At 49.0% G+C, this 18681-nt stretch overlaps 1 protein-coding gene across 1 annotated transcript in view; it reads left to right on the top strand.

Moving 5' to 3' along the window:
• CCDC33 (coiled-coil domain containing 33) overlaps positions 1-18681 on the top strand; it is a 183742-nt gene that overhangs the window by 42206 nt on the left and 122855 nt on the right. The window contains exon 4 of the mRNA XM_067471185.1: positions 3030-3193. Coding sequence (XP_067327286.1) covers positions 3030-3193 — 164 coding nt within the window. The remainder of the gene's footprint in view (positions 1-3029; positions 3194-18681) is intronic.

Genomic DNA, 18681 nt, shown 5'->3' with positions numbered 1-18681 from the left:
CTCTAATTCAAAGGGTTGGCAGTCTCTTCGGAGCACATTGGCGAGGTTTTGCTTTTTGTAACCTGTGCCGTCACCCAGCAAAACACGGCACATAAAGGGATAAAAGGGTTTGGAGCGGAAGGCATCCCATATGTGTCGGAGAATGGAGGAGAGGAGAAGGCGATGTGGGGTGTGTGTTCCCAAACCTAAGGAATAAACACAAGGGTGGCTGTGAGTTTTCCAGGCTGTATGGCCATGCTCCAGAAGCCATCTCTCCTGACGTCAGGGAATGCTTCTAGAACAGTGGTCCATGCTTTGGTGACATCCCGTTTAGATTACTGCAACGCTCTGTACGTGGGGCTGCCCTTGAAGACTGCCCGGAAGCTGCAGCTAGTACAACGCTCGGCAGCCAGACTACTAAGTGGTGCTGGGTACAGGGAGCACACCACTCCGCTGTTACTCGAACTCCACTGGCTGCCAATTAGCTTCCGAGCACAATTCAAAGTGCTGGTGTTGACCTATAAAGCCCTAAATGACTCCAGCCCTGTTTACCTCTCCGAACGTATTCTCCCCTCTGAACCATCAAGATTATTAAGATCGTCTGGAGGTGCCCTGCTCTCGGTCCCACCGGCCTCGCAAGCGCATCTGGTGGGGACGAGGGACGGGGCCTTCTCGGTGGTGGCCCCGCGACTCTGGAACTCTCTCCCTCTGGAGGCCAGAACTGCCCCATCCATCCTAACATTTAGGAAACAGGTGAAGACGTGGCTGTGGAGTCAGGCCTTCGAGGAATGAGACAACACCATAGGACTCTGGATGGAAGTTGAGGTAGCTCCATCTTAATAGGACGACTGACCACTCTGGAACTCTCTCCCACCGGAGATCAGAACCGCCCCTTCTATCCTGACTTTTAGGAAACAGGTGAAGATGTGGTTACAGAGACAGGCATTTGATGAGTGAGACAACACCCTAAGACATGGATGGAAGATGATGTATAATTGTTTTTTAGTATGACGACTGACCACCGTAGTTTTGGATATATTTGTTGTTGTAATGTGTTATTGTAATATGAATGATGATGTTTCTACCGATTGTATGTGTTTTTATGGTTGGAAACCTGTCTGAGTCCCTCAAAAGCGGTGAGAAGGTCGGTGTATAAAACTCTGAAATAAATAATTAATAAATAAACAGTGTTTCTCAACCTGTGGGTCCCCAGACGTTTTGGCCTTCAACTCCCAGAAATCCTAGACGACAGAGCCAGAGTAGATCCCTTCCAGTCTGGCTTCTGTTCGGGGCACGGGACAGAGACTGTGCTGGTCTCCATCACGGATCACCTTCGATGCCAACTTGACCAGGGCAGGTCGGCGTTGCTTGTGTTATTGGATCTCACAGCAGCATTGGACACAGTTGACCACCATCTCCTGACCCACCGCCTTGCTGCTGTTGGAGTGAGTCAGGGGGAGAGCTTGGAACTGGCTCCCCTCCTTCCTTCTCAGCCGTGGAGAGCGAGTGGAGAGAGGAGGCCTGGTCTCCGAGAGGTCCCCTCTCTCTCTCTTGTGGGGTCCCTCAGGGGGCCATTGTCAGAGAATTTGGGGGTATATGCGCAGTGGAAGAGGTTGCTAGATCAACAGACACAAAAACCAGGACTCTGCAGTTTTACAGTTACAAATAACACAAAGTTTACTAAGCACATCTACACACGTCCATTCTTAGCGGGCTGTAATCAGGAACTACAAAGCACAGCATAAACAGTTTCGGAACATCTGCTTATCAGACCTCTGGCTGTAACCGGATCCTCCTCCTCCTTCCCACAGCCAGAGAACATGTTATCTCACTTCTGTCAAGGTTACATTTTCTCTGCTTCTCACAATATTTCTAATACACAATTGAGCAGCATAACAGAATCCATCTTGAAACACATCTTAATCCATCTTGAATTACATAGAAACACATTGAAAAACACACATGCATACCTCAATAATCCTGACACATTCTCTCCCCTCTGGTGTTTAACATCTCTATGCGCCCACTTGCTCAGCTGGTCTGAGGTTTTGGGCTGGAGTGTGACCAGTACGCGGATGACACTCAGCTGGTGCTGAAGATGGAAGGCCGACCGGACTCTGGACCCGATTCCTTCCATCCGTGCCTCGAGGCCGTGACTGGATGGCTGCGTGCCAGCAGGTTGAGGGTGAATCCAGCAAAGACGGAGATCCTATGGCTGGGTCGACCGGGCAGTGGGGATGTCCATCTGCCTATCCTGGATGGCGAGGCGCTACGCCCGTCCTCGTTGGTCAAGAGCCTGGGAGTCCTCTTGGACCCTCTGCGGATGATGGAGGCCCAGGTCTCTCTCCGCCATGAGCAGAACCGCCTTCTTTCTTTCCCCTGCGGCCGGCTAGACGGCTGGCCCCCTCCCTCTCCAGGGACAACCTGGCTATGGTCATCCAGGTCACGGTCATCTCAAGACTGGACTACTGTAACGCCCTCTACATTGGCCTTCCTCTGTTGGTGATCTGGAAGCTCAAGTTGGAACAAAATGCAGCTGTTTGGCTTCTTGTGGGAATTCCGATGAGATGCCACATCACCCCAATTTTACCCATTGAGCACCGGATCACTTTCAAAGGGATGGGACTCAACTTGAAGGCCTTGCATGGTCTGGGGCCGATGTACCTGAGGGACCGCCTCACCCCCTCCCAACCCCAGAGATCCCTCCGTTCTGAGGACCAAGATCTACTGGAAGTCCCCAGGGTCAAGACCTTGCGTCTAACAGCAACCAGGTGCAGAGCCTTCACAGCAGTGGCACCATCGCTCTGGAACACTCTGCCACCCGAAATCCGTGCTTTGCGGGACTTATCAGCTTTCCGCAGGGCATGTCAGACATCTCTGTTTCGATGGGCCTTTGATCTTTGATATTGCTGTTTTTAAATGGTTTTTAAATTGTGTTTGATTTTAGCCTGTTCTTGTACGCTGCTCCGAGCCCCAGGGGAGTGGCCGCATAGAAGTTTGCATAATAAATAAATAAATAAAATAAAAATGTTCTTGTTTCCACTTTGCAGGTCAAGGAAGACCCAGCTGAGCCCGGACAGCCTGTCACGACTTCGCCAACCAACAATTGGCACCTGTCAAACCCTGACAAGGAATCCATCAGCGTCACTTTGCACGGGGCCAAGAACCTGCCCCCCACCCGCAAGGGCAACACCCCCAATCCGTACGTCGTGATGTGAGTACCTTTCTCTTAGCCCTTCTCTTAAAGGTCAAGCCAACAGAGTCTTCGGTTAAGAGGAGTTGCAGGTCAACGTCTGTTGGAGATGATGGGAGCGCTGATCCAACAGCACCCATCATCCCAACCATATTGTTGTGATCATTGTGAAGTCATGTGCCTTCCATTTTTGATTTATGGAAGTGTAGGGTTTAGGGGTGCAGCAGGTTAAACTGCTAAGTTGCAGTCAGCAGTTTGAATCCACGGACGAGGTGAGCTCCCCTTGTTAGCCCCAGCTATTTAACCTCAGCAGACTGAAAGCCAAAACCAAGGTTATAACAACATCCGTTATAGAACTCCAGTATACTAATGACAACGTTGTCTGTGCACATTCAGAAGAAGACCTACAAGCCACTCTAAACACCTTCGCAGAAGCATACGAGAAGCTCGGCCTCTCATTGAACATCGAGAAAACCAAAGTGCTCTTCCAGCAGACACCAGCCAACCCCTCTCCAATGCCAGTGATACAGCTTGATGGTGTAACATTAGAAAATGTAGATCATTTCCGCTCCCTTGGCAGACACCTCTCCACCAAAGTCAACATTGACACTGAAATACAAAACTGCCTGAGCTCTGCAAGTACAGCATTTTTCCGAATGAATCAGAGAGTGTTTGAGGACCGGGACATCCATAGGGAGACCAAGGGGCTTGTCTATAAAGCTATGCCTGCAAAACGTGGACTGTCTACAGATGTCACATTCAACTCCAGGAACAGTTCCATCAGTGTTGCCTCCAGAAAATCCTGCAAATCTCTTGGGGAGAAAGCAGACAAATGTCAGTTTGAAGAAGCAAAGACTACTAGCATTGAAGCGATGCTCCTATGCCATCAACTCCGCTGGACTGAAGGCAACGTTGTCCGAATGCCCGACCACCGTCTCCCAAAGCAGTTGCTCTACTCCGAACTCAAGAACAGAACTCAAGAACAGAAAACGGAATGTTGGTGGGCAGGAAAAGAGATTGAAAGATGGACTCAAAGCCAACCTTAAAGACTCTGGCATAGGCACCGAGAACTGGGAAGCCCTAGCTCGTGAGCGCTCCAGCTGGAGGTCAGCTGTGACCAGCAGTGCTGCAGAATTTGAAGAGACAGATGAAGGGGAAAAGGGGGAAACGTGGCAAGAGGAAGATGCATCAAGCCAACCCTGATCGGGACCACCTTCCACATGGAAACTGATGCCGTCACTGCAGAAGGGAGAAGATGCAGGTCAAGAAGAGGGCTCCACAGCCGCCTATGGACCCACCTCCAGGACACTGCAATTGGAGGGCTTGAGGGCTTGCCTAAGTAAGTAAAGCATGCAAACGGCATGCGCCTCTTTGGTTCTTTGGGGAAGGTGTCTGTTGCTCAGAATTCAAACAGTAAAGCAACTCAGCGATGCCCTTTCAATTAAGCCTCCCTTCCATCGTTGCCGGGCTATAATTGAGTCCCAGGATGCATCTATTAAACACAACTCGGGGCATCAAGGCCCAGCGCTGCTTCATTTATTCCGCGCAGGAGTTTAACATGCTCAAAGCATCGCCCGTTCCCCCAGTTCATTGACACGGCCGGTCTCTTCTGGCCTCCAAGGGCAGGAAACAAACGTGGAGGAGCTTGGAAGCTCCATTGACTTGCATGGATTTGCCTCCTTGCAGGTATTTATTTATGTATGTATTTATTTATTTATTAATCGAATTTATATCCCGCCACTCCCCGAAGGCTCGCAGCGGTTTACAACATACATATGCAATACATTACATTTTAAAAAAATTAAATCAACCAGATTCAAATGCCAGCCTAAATAAATAAGTTTTGCAAGCTCTACGAAATGATAGTAAATCTCAGAGAGTGGGTTGTTGTAGTTTTTTTGAGCTATATGGCCATGGTCTAGAGGCATTCTCTCCTGACGTTTAGCCTGCACCTATGGCAAGCATCCTCAGAGGTAGGGAGGTCTGTTGGAACTAGGAAACCAACTTATATGCTATAACTCCTCCTCAGAGAATGAATTGCTCCCCACCCTTTCCTCATCACACTCAGCTGCCCCATTCCCTGCAGCTGAGCAATGCCTCCCACCCAGAGGCGGCCCTAGGTAATTTTCAACGGTAATTGAAACAGTATTTTGGCGCCCCCCCCCCCCAACCAATCATTGATATATATTTTCTGTTCGTCGTGGGAGTTCTGTGTGCCATATTTGGTTCAATTCCATCATTGGTGGAGTTCAGAATGCTCTTTGATTGTTGGTGAACTATACATCCCAGTAACTACACTTGCCGCACTTGCTCCCTTGCCCGGCCCGCTTTGGGTCCGGAGGCGTGCCTGAAGACCCCGGCGTGTGCACCAAAAGTCACCTCTTCTCCTGACTTTCTCCTCAGCCATTGGGACCAAGAGAGAGAGAGAGAGAGAGAGAGAGAGAGAGGTGGGGATGCCCACCTTTCCTGAAGGTAGGCGCAAAAACAAAGGAGGGAGCGGAGGTGGGAGATACCTCCAGCCAGAGGGGCTCTCTCTCTCTCTCTCTCTCTCTCTCTCTCTTGGTCCCAATGGCTGAAGAGAATCCTAGAATCCTAGAATCAAAGTGTTGGAAGAGACCTCCTGGGCCATCATCCAGTCCAACCCCATTCTGCCAAGAAGCAGGAATATTGCATCCAAAGCACCCCTGACAGATGGCCATCCAGCCTCTGTTTAAAAGCTTCCAAAGAAGGAGCGTCCATCACACTCCGGGGCAGAGAGTTCCACTGCTGAACGGCTCTCACAGTCAGGAAGTTCTTCCTCAAGTTCAGATGGAATCTCCTTTCTTGTAGTTTGAAGCCATTGTTCCCTTGCGTCCTAGTCTCCAAGGAAACAGAAAACAAAAGAAAGTCAGGAGGAGACGCGACTTTTGGTCCGCACGCGGGGGTCTTCAGACACGCCTCCAGACCCGAAGCGGGCCAGGCACGGTGGCTGCGCCCCTTGGCCCACCCGTGGATTGGGGAGAGGAGAGGAGGCGGGTGGAGTGCCGGGGGATTGGGAAAGGGAGCCGGTCATGGGGAACGGATCGAATGCGGAGAATGATTGAGCGACGGCTCTGCTCGCGCACCCGTGTGTTGTCGAAGGCTTTCATGTCCAGAATCATTATAATTATATATTTTATATTAAATGTAATATTACTAATAATATGACAGTAAAATGCTATAGTACAATGTAATATATAATATCAATATTGTGCTATGGTGATAATATAATATATTGTATTGTTCCATGTAAGCCGCTCTGAGTCCCCTTCGGGGTAAGAGGGGTGCCATATAAATGTCATAAATAAAGTAAAATAAAATAAATAAAACACATCCTGCATATTGGATATTCACATTACGATTCATAACAGTAGCAAAATGACAGTTATGAAGTAGCAACAAAAATAATGTGATGGTTGGGGGTCACCACAACATGAGGAACTGGATTAAGGGGTCGCGGCATTAGGAAGGCTGAGAAACACTGGTGTAGATGTAATCACAGTCCGTTGTATTGTCGAAGGCTTTCATGGCTGGAATTACTGGGTTGTTGTAGGTTTTTTCGGGCTATATGGCCATGTTCTAGAGGCATTTTCTCCTGACGTTTCACCTGCATCTATGGCAAGCATCCTCACTACCTCTGAGGATGCTTGCCATAGATGCAGGTGAAACGTCAGGAGAAAATGCCTCTAGAACATGGCCATATAGCTCAAAAAAAAAACCCTACAACAACGCAATCACAGTCCGGTTTGCAAAGGGACCAAGTTGTGCCCTGGTTTGAAGAGCATCCCGGCCTCTTTCCAAGCACAGATCTTGCTTTTCGGAGGATAAATTGGTACCAGCGGGAGAAGAGAGATGTTGGCGAGGCAGCCATATCAGCCTTCGCCAGCCCAAACGCAGACGCTTTCTCGAGGGCAAGATCAAGCTGCCCAGCTGTGTTTGGGAAGCCTCTGCAAAATGGCACAAAGTGATGGGGGTACTTTGATTGACAGGCCGCTCTGTGCCCAGGCAACGCTTCAGCCCGGCATGCGGTCCGCCCAAAGCGTTGAGATTGCGTTGCTTTGCATAATGGATGTTGCCATCGTGGGATGAGCTGGAAAGAGGCGTGTACTCGCATGCCTCGGAGAAGTTAGAGGCAGACCAGAAAGGCTGGTGGTGTGCTGGTGTTGATTTGTGTGTCTTCAAAACCCCAAGATGTTTCGAGAGTGCGTACGAATCCGTGTTTGCAAACAGACGAGGAGCCAAGCTGTGCTGCCAAAGCTGGAACAAAAACCAAAGAGGAACAAAGGAAGAGGAAGAGGAAGAAGAAAAGAAAGGCTCCCTTTGAGCCGGAGCCAGAACGGACACAAAGAAGAAACAAGTTGAGAGCGGAGCAGACAATGGGAAAACAATGCTGCCGGTTCATTTAGATCAGACTCAAAGTAAAAGTCAGCAAAAGTTTGGACTAAAACACAGAGCAGATTCACTGACCCACGTGGAAACCGCCAGTCACTGTTGCCTGCTCCCATTTTTCAGCTGACCAACCAATACTGACGAAGGGAAGGCAGCGGCAGCGGCAGCACAGCAGCAAGCAGGAGTTCCTTTATTTAAAATAATACTTAAAACCAACTGTTATTTCCTGAGCGCAGGAGCCCTGAATACAGATAGGGTTAGAAATCAGCTAGGAAAAATATGGCATCAAAATGGAGCTGATCCGCCATCTTGCGGATATGGGGCCCCGAGGGGTTTCTGTATCCGCGGTTTGGAGGAGCGCAGATTCGGCTTCCCCGGAAGGCATCCCAGACAGATCTGCAGTCTCCCGCGGCCCAGAAAAAGTTACTTTCATGCATTTTTACAGTTTCAGGCAAGAAAGGGACACAAAGTATCAGTCTGGAGAGGTTAAAGTTACAATTTGATTAGTCTTTATTGGGGGATTGGTTACATAGTTTGGGCTGGTAAAAGGAGTGAAAGGAGAGAGCACACGGCAGCAGCCTCCCTGGTTGAGGCTGCTGCTGGGGCACATTTCATCAGTCTTAGCCCAGCCTGGCATCCTAGAACTGCGGAACTCCCTGCTGCAGGTCGGATAAACTTGAAAGCAGGGGCCTGGGATGTGCTCGTCATCCCATGCTCAATGGAGGACCTTCTTGCAGCAACACTCCAAGTGGCCAGCTTCTGCTCAAAGGACATTTAATCAACTACCAAGCTTGCAAACTTTGTGTTTTGTATGTTTGTTAAAAAATGCAATACAACTGTTTGGTTTGCTCCTGACACGATAAATAAATATCAGAAATGAACCGAGGGTACAGTAGCAATGCATTTGAAAAACACAATTTTTAAAAACTTGGCATTAGACTAAATGTCCTTTGATCAGAAGCTGCCCACTTGGAGTGCCTTTGGTGTCGCTGTGAGAAGGTCCTCCATTATGCATGTGGCAGGGCCCAGACCACATTGTAGTAGGCGGTCAGTGGTTTGCTCTTCTCCGCACTCGCATGTCGTGGACTCCACTTTGTGGCCCCATTTCTTGAGGTTGGCTCTGCATCTCATGGTGCCAGAGCGCAGTCCGTTCAGCGCCTTCCAGGTTGTCCACTCATCTGTGTGCCCAGGAGGGAGTCTCTCATCCAGTCTCAGCCACTGATTGAGGTTCTGGGTTTGAGCCTGCCACTTTTGGACTCTCGCTTGCTGAGGTGTTCCTGCGAGTATCTGTGTAGATCTTAGAAAAATATTTCTTCATTTAAGTCATTGGCGTGCTGGCTGATACCCAAACAGGGGATGGGCCTGAAGATGTCAATGCCGTGGTGCTTTCATTATTACCTGCTACTTCTTGGTGGATATCAGGTGGTGCAATACCTGCTCAAAAGTGTAATTTTTCCAGTAGTGTAGAGCATAGACATCCTGCAATAATGCAGCATGTCTCATGAAGAGCCACACCCACTGTTTTAGCATGGTGAGATATGTTCCACATTGGGGGTGCGTACTCAGCAGCAGAGTAGCCAAGTGCAAGGGCAGATGTCTTCACTGTGTCTGGTTGTGATCCCCAGGTTGTGCCAGTCAGCTTCCGTATGATATTGTTTATAGCACCCACTTTTTGCTTGATGTTCAGGCAGTGCTTCTTGTAGGTCAGAGCACGGCCCAGAGTGATTCCTCCCAGGTATTTGGGTGCGCTGCAATGCTCCCGTGGGATTCCTTCCCAGGTCACCCTCAAAGCTTGTCTGTTCTTAAGGTGAAAAGCACATGTCTGTGTTTTAGATGAGTTGGGGATCAGCTGGGTTTCCCTGTAATAGGCAGTGAGAGCACCTAGAGCTTTGGAGAGCTTCTGTTCTACCATCTCAAAGCTCCCTGCTTGAGCGGTGATGGCACGATCATCAGCATAGATGAAGCTCTCTGTCCCTTCTGGCGGTGGCTGGTCATGTGTGTAGATGTTGAACATGGATGGAGCAAGCACGCTCCCCTGAGGCAGGCGGTTCTTCTGTTTCCGCCATCTGCTTCTCTGGCCCTGGAACTCAACAAGGAAGCTCCTGTTTTGTAGCAGGTTTCCTATGAGGCGGGTGAGGTGGTCGTCCTTTGTGATATTATACATTTTTCTCAGGAGGTAGGCGGTGGTTTACAGTATAATAAGCCGCTGACAGGTCTCTGAAGACAGCTCCTGTGATCTGCTGCCTTTCAAAGATGCTTGTCTGTTCTTAAGATAAAAAGCACAGCCTGTGTTTTCCCTGTAATAGGTAGAAAGAGCACCTGGAGAGCTTCTGTTCAACCATTTGAAAGCTCCCTGCTTGAGCGTTGATGGCACGATCGTCTGCATAGATGAAACTCTCTCTCCCTTCTGGCACTGGCTGTTCATTTGTGTAAACATCAACGGAGCGAGCACACTCCCCTGAGGCTGACTGAGGCTTCATAATGCCCTGAGTCTTATCTAGGCTTCGACTTCAACTCCTTCAACAGCTAAATACGGGATTGTGGGACTTGTAGTGCCAGCGGTCACTTTTCCAAGCTCTGAGCAAAAGAGGCATGTTTGATGGCCTTGCTCACTGGAGGATTTGGGAATCTAGTTCTCTAGAAATCCCCAATTTCCAAGCTCAGGTTAGAAGTGGTAGGGCCAGTGGCCAAATTGGCTGGGGAATTTCGTGCAAACATTGTGACATGGGATGCATCTACACCATAGAACTGATCCAGTATTAACACCACTTTAATAACCATGGATCAATGCTTTGTCAGAGAAACTGCAACATCCATGATTCCATAGCACTGAGCCATGACCATTAAAGTGACGTCGAACTGCATTCATTCCACGGTGTCAACAACCCATGCTTGCAAATTTGGGATTGTGACCGTATTCCTTGACCAATAATTGTTGAAAGAAGAGCTGGAAGCAGCCACCAAGGCAGCGGGGCTGCGACTCTTCCCGCAGCTGTTCCCAATTTGGAGACTTTGGTCTGTCCTTGTTCTTGAGAAAACTCCTTGATGCTCTAATTGGACCCAAATGGCTCCCTTTATAGGGTGAGTCAAAAGCCGAAGCTGGATCGGGAGGAAGAGGATCTGTGTCCAATCCCTGTGCATTTCTTAGACTGAGGTTGCTCATTCCAAGGATGCAGTTGCAGCAGTTTTTAGATGACACAGCCGGACGAGATCCCTTCCAGTCTGGCTTCTGTTCGGGGCACGGGACAGAGACTGTGCTGGTCTCCATCACGGATCACCTTCGATGCCAGCTTGACCAGGGTGGGTCAGCGCTGCTTGTGTTGTTGGATCTCACAGCAGCATTGGACACAGTCGACCACCATCTTTGGACCCACCGCCTTGCCTTTGCTGGAGTCAGGGGAAGAGCTTTGAACTGGCTCCCCTCCTTCCTTCACAACCGTGGACAGCGAGGGGAGAGGGGAGGCCTGGTCTCTGAGAGGTCCCCCCCCCCCTCTCTCTTTTGGGGTTCCTCCTCAGGGGGCCATTCTCTCCCCTCTCTTGTTTAACATCTCTCTGCGCCCACTTGCTCAGCTGGTCCGAGGTTTTCGGCTGGAGTGTGACCAGTACGCTGATGACACTCAGCTGGTGCTGAAGATGGAAGGCCGACCGGACTCTGTACTCTCTGATATTGTTGTTTTTAAATTGTGTTCGATTTTAGCCTGTTCTTGTAAGCCGCTCCGAGATCCAGGGGAGTGGTGGCATATAAGGATGAATTATAAATACAATATAAATAAATAAATAAATAAATAAATAAATAAATAAATGTTTTCAAACTGCTGGTTGGCAGGAGCTGAGCAAACAGACAGGAGCTCACCCTGTCTTGCAGATTCGAATTGCTGGCCTTCAGGTCAGCAGTTTAGCAGCACAAGGGTTTAACCCATTGCACCGCCATGGCTCATCAAGAAGGAAGAACTTCTTGACAATGGAGTAGTGGATTCCATTAGAATATTAGGAGGAATGTTGTGATGGTCAGAGCTGTATGGTATAGGCTGTGTTGGAGAAATTACACTGCTTAGCTGGTATTGCACCACCTGACATCCGCCGGGAAGTAGCAGCCAATAGTGAAAGGACCAAGGCAGAGACACCTCCAGCTCATCCCCTGTTTGGGTATCAGCCAGCACGTCAACGACTTAAATCAAGAAATAGTCTTCTAAGATCTACAGAGACACTCGCTGGAACACCTCAGCAAGCGAGAGTCCAAAAGTGGCAGGCTCAAACCCAGAACCTCAACCAATGGCTGATACCAAATGAGAGACTCCCCCTGGGCACACAGAAGACTGGGCGACCTGGAAGGCACTGAACAGACTGCGCTCTGACACCACGAGATGCAGAGCCAACCTCAAGAAATGGGGCCACAAAGTGGAATCCTTGACGTGTGAGTGTGGAGAAGAGCAAACCACTGACCACCTGCAGCAATGCAACCTGAGCCCTGCCACATGCACAAGGGAGGACCTCCTCCTTGCGGCAACACCAGAGGCACTCCAAGGGGCCAGATACTCCTCAAAGGACATTTCACCAACTACCAAGCTTGCAAACTCTGTGTCTTTTGTATGTTTGTTTGTTTGTTCTGTCAAAAATGTAATACCTTTCTGACCGCATCTTGGCCTACGAGCCCACGAGGACCTTGAGATCGTCTGGGGAGGCCCTTCTCTCGATCCCGCCTGCCTCACAGGCACGTCTGGCAGGGACGAGAGAGAGGGCCTTCTCGGTGGTGGCCCCCCGGCTGTGGAACACTCTCCCGGCACACATCAGACAGGCGCCCTCCCTCATGTCCTTCCGAAAAAGCCTTAAGATCTGGCTGTTCGAGAGGGCATTTAATTAAGTGCTAAGCAACAACATTACGGTAATGAGAACTGGAATGGTATAAGGAAGATGAGACTGGCTATGATTCTACTAAGAGACGAAGCGGATTTTTATGTAGTTTGTATTTGTCGTATAGTTATATGTTGTTGATACTGGCCTCTGTAACTGTCTTTTTGTGTGTACTGTACACCGCCATGAGTCGCCCATAAGGGCTGAGAATGGCGGTTAATAAGTGCATCAAATAAATAAATAAATAAATAATAATACAACTGTTCAGTTGCCTGACACAATAGATAGATAGATAGATAGATAGATAGATAGATAGATAGATAGATAGATAGATAGGCAGATAAAATCACATAATACTTGGCCATTCCCAGAGAGCAATGCCCAAAGATCAGACTACACCGCACTTGAGTATCCTTTCTTGCAACCACTTGGCAGTCCTCCCTTCCTTTGCCTTCGTCTCTCATTCTTTCTGTTACGATGGAAATAACAAGAAATGCCTGAATGGAGAGGCAAGGACTATCCCAGCCCTGGATTTGCCTGAAGGCAGGAGTGACATTCGAGTTGCGGAGAGGAGAGCAACCGCCTGTGAGATTAAAACTCTCCTCCCCTTTCCCCTCTGCAAACATAAAAACAGGCATGCATGGCAGGGAGCTCCCTCACAAGGACAGCGCTAAGAGGCAACATTTCTGGGATTTATTCTGTTGTCTCCTATTGGTTGGTCCAATAGGTGGTCCACGCTCTGGTTACATCCCGTATAGACTACTGCACTGCTCTCTACGTGGGGTTGCCTCTGAAGACTGCCCAGAAGTTGCAATTAGTCCAACGAGCGGCAGCCAGATTACTAACAGGAGCAGGGTACAGGGAGCATACTACTCCTCTGTTGCACCAGCTCCACTGGCTGCCAAGTGCTGGTGCTGACCTATAAAGCCCTAAATGACTCCGGCCCAGTTTACCTGTCCGAACGGATTCTCCCCTATGAACCATCAAGGTTGTTAAGATCTTCTGGAGGGGCCCTGCTCTCGGTCCCACCACCCTCGCAATCGTGTCTGGTGGGGACGAGGGACAGGGCCTTCTCGTTGGTGGCCCCTCGGCTCTGGAACTCTCTCCCACTGGAGATTAGAACTGCCCCTTCCCTCCTGACTTTCAGAAAACTGGTGAGATCTTGGCTTTGGAATATAGCATTTGATGAGTGAGTCAATAACTCTTGACCACATGGACTGATGGTGATGAATTGTGATTTCATTTTGACGACTTGGCCTTATGTAATTATATGATTGTATTTTAATGTATTTTATGGATTAGTGTATTGTGAGGTGTGGTGTTTTTATACTATTGTTTATGAATCTCTTGTTGTGAACCGGCCTGAGTCCCTCTTTGGAGGTCGAGAAGACCGGGTTATAAAAGCTCTAAAATAAATAAATAGTAAATAAATAGTAACTCTGGTGCAGTTTGATGCTCATCTTCCAACAGAAGTTGACCCAGAGTTGCGCTGAAGTCCCTACGGGTTCTTGGAGAAGTGTTCTCTTCATTATAAAGAGCATTTTCTGAATGTTTTCATGGTGATTCTGCCCCCCGAGTCCCAGAAAACCTGCAATGAAACCCTACAAAACCCCGCCGTCTCTGTTCTGTATCAACTCAAGTCAGAGCAAAAAGCTGATCGCCCACTCCCTTCATCCCGGTGCCTCAAACCGTCTCTACTTATGGAACCAGATCCATTTCCATAAAGCAATTATACCCAGATCTCCCCAGAGAGAGATGGAGAGATCAGCAGACTAAATGGTAACAACATGCTGCCTGCACTTCTCTCTCCCCCCCCCCCCCCCCCAGCCTGGCTTTCTGACAGCTTTCCATCACTTTGTCGTCATGGCGATGGAAGGCGGGAGCAAAGCCAAAGGCCACCGAGGCAGGAGAGCCGAGGGGGCGGGAGGGGTCCCAAGGCCTTGGTGAATAAGACCCCCACCGTCTGCATCAGGTGTCCCTTGTTCGTTTACGTAACCATGGTGAGGAAGGAAATTGGTTATTGTCTGCTCTAATGCTGGCTTGATGTTCAAAAAGCATGAAATACGGTGGAAAATGACATAAAAGCTTGGCGTGTAGGTGTTAGCCTCGCAGAGATGGCACCAGATGTTTTCCATCCAGGTGGCGAAGGAAATCCATAAGGGCTTTTATCCTGTTTTTTCCCCCATTTAACTGAATGGGAAATGGAGGAGCTGTCCAAGGTCCTGAATGGCACCTTTTGCAGGGACTGGGTGCTGTCCATGGTGCTGAGCAGTTAGCAGGATTGGGTTCTGCATCCTGGATAGTTCCTTTAAAGTTTGGGAGAGAGGAGGGCGACTAAAATTATCAAGGGTGTGGAGAACAAGCCCTATGAGGAGCGGCTTAAGGAGCTGGGCATGTTTAGCCTGAAGAAGAGAAGGATGAGAGGAGATATGATGAGGGCCATGTATAAATATGCGAGAGGAAGCCACAGGGAGGAGGAGGGAGCAAGGTTGTTTTCTGCTGCCCTGGAGACTAGGACGCAATGGAACAATGGAATATTGCAGTAATATTGCATTCAAATCACCCCTGACAGACGGCCATCCAGCCTCTGTTTCAAAGCTTCCAAAGAAGGAGCCTCCACCACACTCCCTCCGGGGCAGAGAGTTCCACTGCTGAATGGCTCTCACAGTTCTTCCTCATGTTCAGATGGAATCTCCTTTCTGTAGTTTGAAGCCATTGTTCCACTGCGTCCTAGTCTCCAGGGAAGCAGAAAACAAGCTCCCTCCCTCCTCCTCCCTATGACTTGCTCTCACACATTGATACAAGGCCCTCATCATGCCTCCTCTCAGCCTTCTCTTCTTCAGGATAAACATGCCCAGCTCCTTAAGCCGCTCCTCATAGGGCTTGTTCTCCGGACTCTTGATCATTTGAGTCGCCCTTCTCTGGACACATTCCAGCTTAGAGTCAATATCTCTCTTGAATTGTGGCAATACAATATAATAATACTAAGATGTTCTTCCTCATGTTCAGATGGAATCTCCTTTCTTATAGTTTGAAAGGGGTAGGTTGTCACTCAAAGGCTATTTCCATGAAATGGGTTACAACATTTGGTGTATTGTGATTATAATAAAACCCCAGTTTTGCAGCACTGAAAGAGTCCCCTTTTCATATCAGTTTCTCTTGTTACTTCCGTCTTGTGCCGCGAAGGATGACTTTTGGAAAACGGGCAGCAAATATAGATTTAGAAAGGCCAATTTGTATGACGAAGATTTCAAAGCTATCCTGATATATTTTGCCACCTGAGCAGAAGAGATGGAGACGTGCGGATGGGTCCAGCATGAGGTAGCTCTCCATCACACGCTATCATTTGGTCTGACCAAATGTTCTCTCTTCCCTCAAGTCGTAAACGCTGGAGAGTGGAAGCCATAACGAGGCGCCCTGAGCAATTGCCCCCCGCGGGCGCCTGGCTTTCAATTACATCACATCCCTTTTAATTCCTGCGCCTCTTAATTTTTATTCATCGCCAACTCGCACGCTCTTGGCAGCATTTGGCGGCAGTAAACGTTGGCTCCGTGCATCTGTTCGCAGCTCGCGGAGACCAGGAACGAGTTTCCAGCTGCAACTTGCTGTATTGTCTTTTATGCCAGGAAATTTGGGGGGAAACATGGATATGACCTTCTACCAAAATGGTGATGACAAGAAGACAAATGAAGGTCTGGGAGAAATTCCAGGGCAAGCACAAAGGTGTCGCTAAACTGGATTAGTCGAGGTAAAGTTTTGGATGGCGAAGTAGGAATTATTCCTGGTCCTGAGAAACAAAGACAAGAGATTCTTCGACCACGTCCTCTATCATCCTCAACACCAGTCATGTTGGCTTGGTTGGATGTGAGCTGGGGTCCATAAACACCCACCAACACCCAGCTGGAGGGCCTAGAAAATACTGGAGAAGACATATTTTGTTGGATATGTGTGTTGTAGATCAGCCAGAGGCTGATGGTTTACCTGGTGATTTAGATAGGGTTGTGAGCTTTCCTGTGGCACAAAGTGATGGGCCTTCAAGTCTGGTACCCTCTGTGCAAAAACTGGCTCCGAAAGTGCAGAGCTTCAAGGGCATTTGGGGAGTCAGAAGTAGCAACAGTAGATAAGGAATCGAGTGAAGAGCTGATGATAAGGAGGACTCCTAGGAGAAACCATCTGTAATTATGGAGATCAACAAAAGTTTTTGTTTACAGATCAGAGCAGAAAATAGATGGTGTTGTTCAGAGAGATTACGTAGGAAAGTTACGGAGTAAAATTTATGGGAAACGGAATGATTTCATGGGTGTCTATTAAACAGCAAGTTGGTTACCTTAAGGTCGGTTCAGGCAATGGAGCGCTAGAGTGAGTTCTCTGGTTCTTGGCTCAAGTCAAGCCTTGGTTTTGGATTTAAATCTCCTGGAGGTTTTCTATGCTCCTGTATTCCTGTTCAAGATCTTACTTGTGGACATAGGCTGTACCTGTGATTTCTGGCTGTTCCTGGACTTTGTCACCTTTAGATCTTTATGAGACATTTGGATTACTGTATTGGCTGGAATCACTGGGTTGTTGTGAGTTTTCCGGGCTGTATGGCCATGTTCCAGAAGCATTCGCTCCTGAAGTTCCACCTGCATCTTTGGATTACTGTTTGGTTATCACCTGTTGCTAAATCTTTTTGGATTATGTATTCTGATTTGTATTTATTTATTTTATTTATTTATTTAATACGCTTGTATACCGCCGATATCTCAGCCTAAAACGGCGACTCATCGCGGTTTACAACAACAATAATAAAACGACAATATTCCAGTTAAAATATAAAAACACAACATGTACATTTCACAGTATTGGGCCACCAATACAGACCAATGCATCTCTTAGTTTAGCCATGATCCTGATTCGTTGTCGGTAATTGCCGGTCCTAGGTCGAGAATTCCTTGCATCGGGTTAATCGAAAGCTTGCTCGAACATCCAAGTTTTCAGTTTTTTACGAAATACCATCAGTGAAGAGGCTGTTCTTATCTCTATAGGGAGGGCATTCCAAAGCCGAGGGGCCACCACAGAAAAGGCCCTATCTCTCGTTCCCGCCAACCGCACCTGTGAAGCAGGCGGGATTGAGAGAAGGGCCTCTCCTGAAGATCTTAGGGTCCTGGTGGGCTGATAGGTCGAGATACGTTCGGATAGATATGTTGGGCCAGAACCGTTTAGGGCTTTAAAGGCCAAAGCCAGCACTTTGAATTGGGTCCGGTAGCTAATCGGCAGCCAGTGGAGCTGGTACAGCAGAGGAGTTGTATGCTCCCTGCGCCCTGCTCCTGTTAGTACCATGGCTGCCGCCCGTTGGACTAGTTGGAGCTTCCGGGCCGTCTTCAAAGGCAACCCCACGTAGAGAGCGTTGCAGTAGTCGAGGCGGGATGTAACCAGAGCGTGGACTACCGTGGCCAAGTCAGACTTCCCAAGGTACGGTCGCAGTTGGCGCACGAGTCTTAACTGTGCGAATGCTCCCCTGGTCACCGCCGAAACCTGGGGATCCAGGCTCAGCGATGAATCCAGGATCACACCCAAACTGCGAACCTGTGTCTTCAGGGGGAGTGCGACCCCGTCTAACACAGGCTGTAACCCTATACCCTGTTCGGCCCTGCGACTAACCAGGAGTACCTCTGTCTTGTCTGGATTCAGTTTCAATTTGTTCGCCCCCATCCAGACCGTCACAGCGGCCAAGCACCGGTTCAGGACTTCGACAGCCACCTTAGTAGCAGGTGGAAAGGAGTGACAGAGTTGGACATCATCTGCGTACAGATGACACCGCACCCCGAAACTCCGGATGATCTCGCCCAACGGCTTCATGTAGATGTTAAACAACATGGGGGACAGTATTGAACCCTGAGGAACCCCACAAGACAAAGGCTGTGGGGTTGAACAGGAGTCCCCCAGTAACACCATCTGAGACCGACCCTCGAGGAATGACCGGAGCCACTGCAAAGCAGTACCTCCGAGTCCCATTCCCGCGAGGCGTCCCAGAAGGATACCGTGGTCGACGGTATCGAAGGCCGCTGAGAGGTCGAGTAGCACCAACAAGGACACACTCCCCCTGTCGAGCTCCCGACGGAGATCATCCACTAAGGCGACCAAGGCTGTCTCAGTACCATGCCCCGGCCTGAAGCCAGACTGTGCCGGATCCAGATAATCCGTGTCTACCAAGAATGCCTGGAGTTGTGAGGCCACCACACGTTCCATGACTTTGCCCAAAAAGGGGAGAT

The sequence above is a fragment of the Anolis sagrei genome, chromosome 9 (assembly GCF_037176765.1).
Source record: "Anolis sagrei isolate rAnoSag1 chromosome 9, rAnoSag1.mat, whole genome shotgun sequence".
NCBI lineage: Eukaryota > Metazoa > Chordata > Lepidosauria > Squamata > Dactyloidae > Anolis > Anolis sagrei.
Note: the sequence above shows the minus strand (reverse complement) of the source record. Positions and strands in the feature narration are given on the sequence as shown.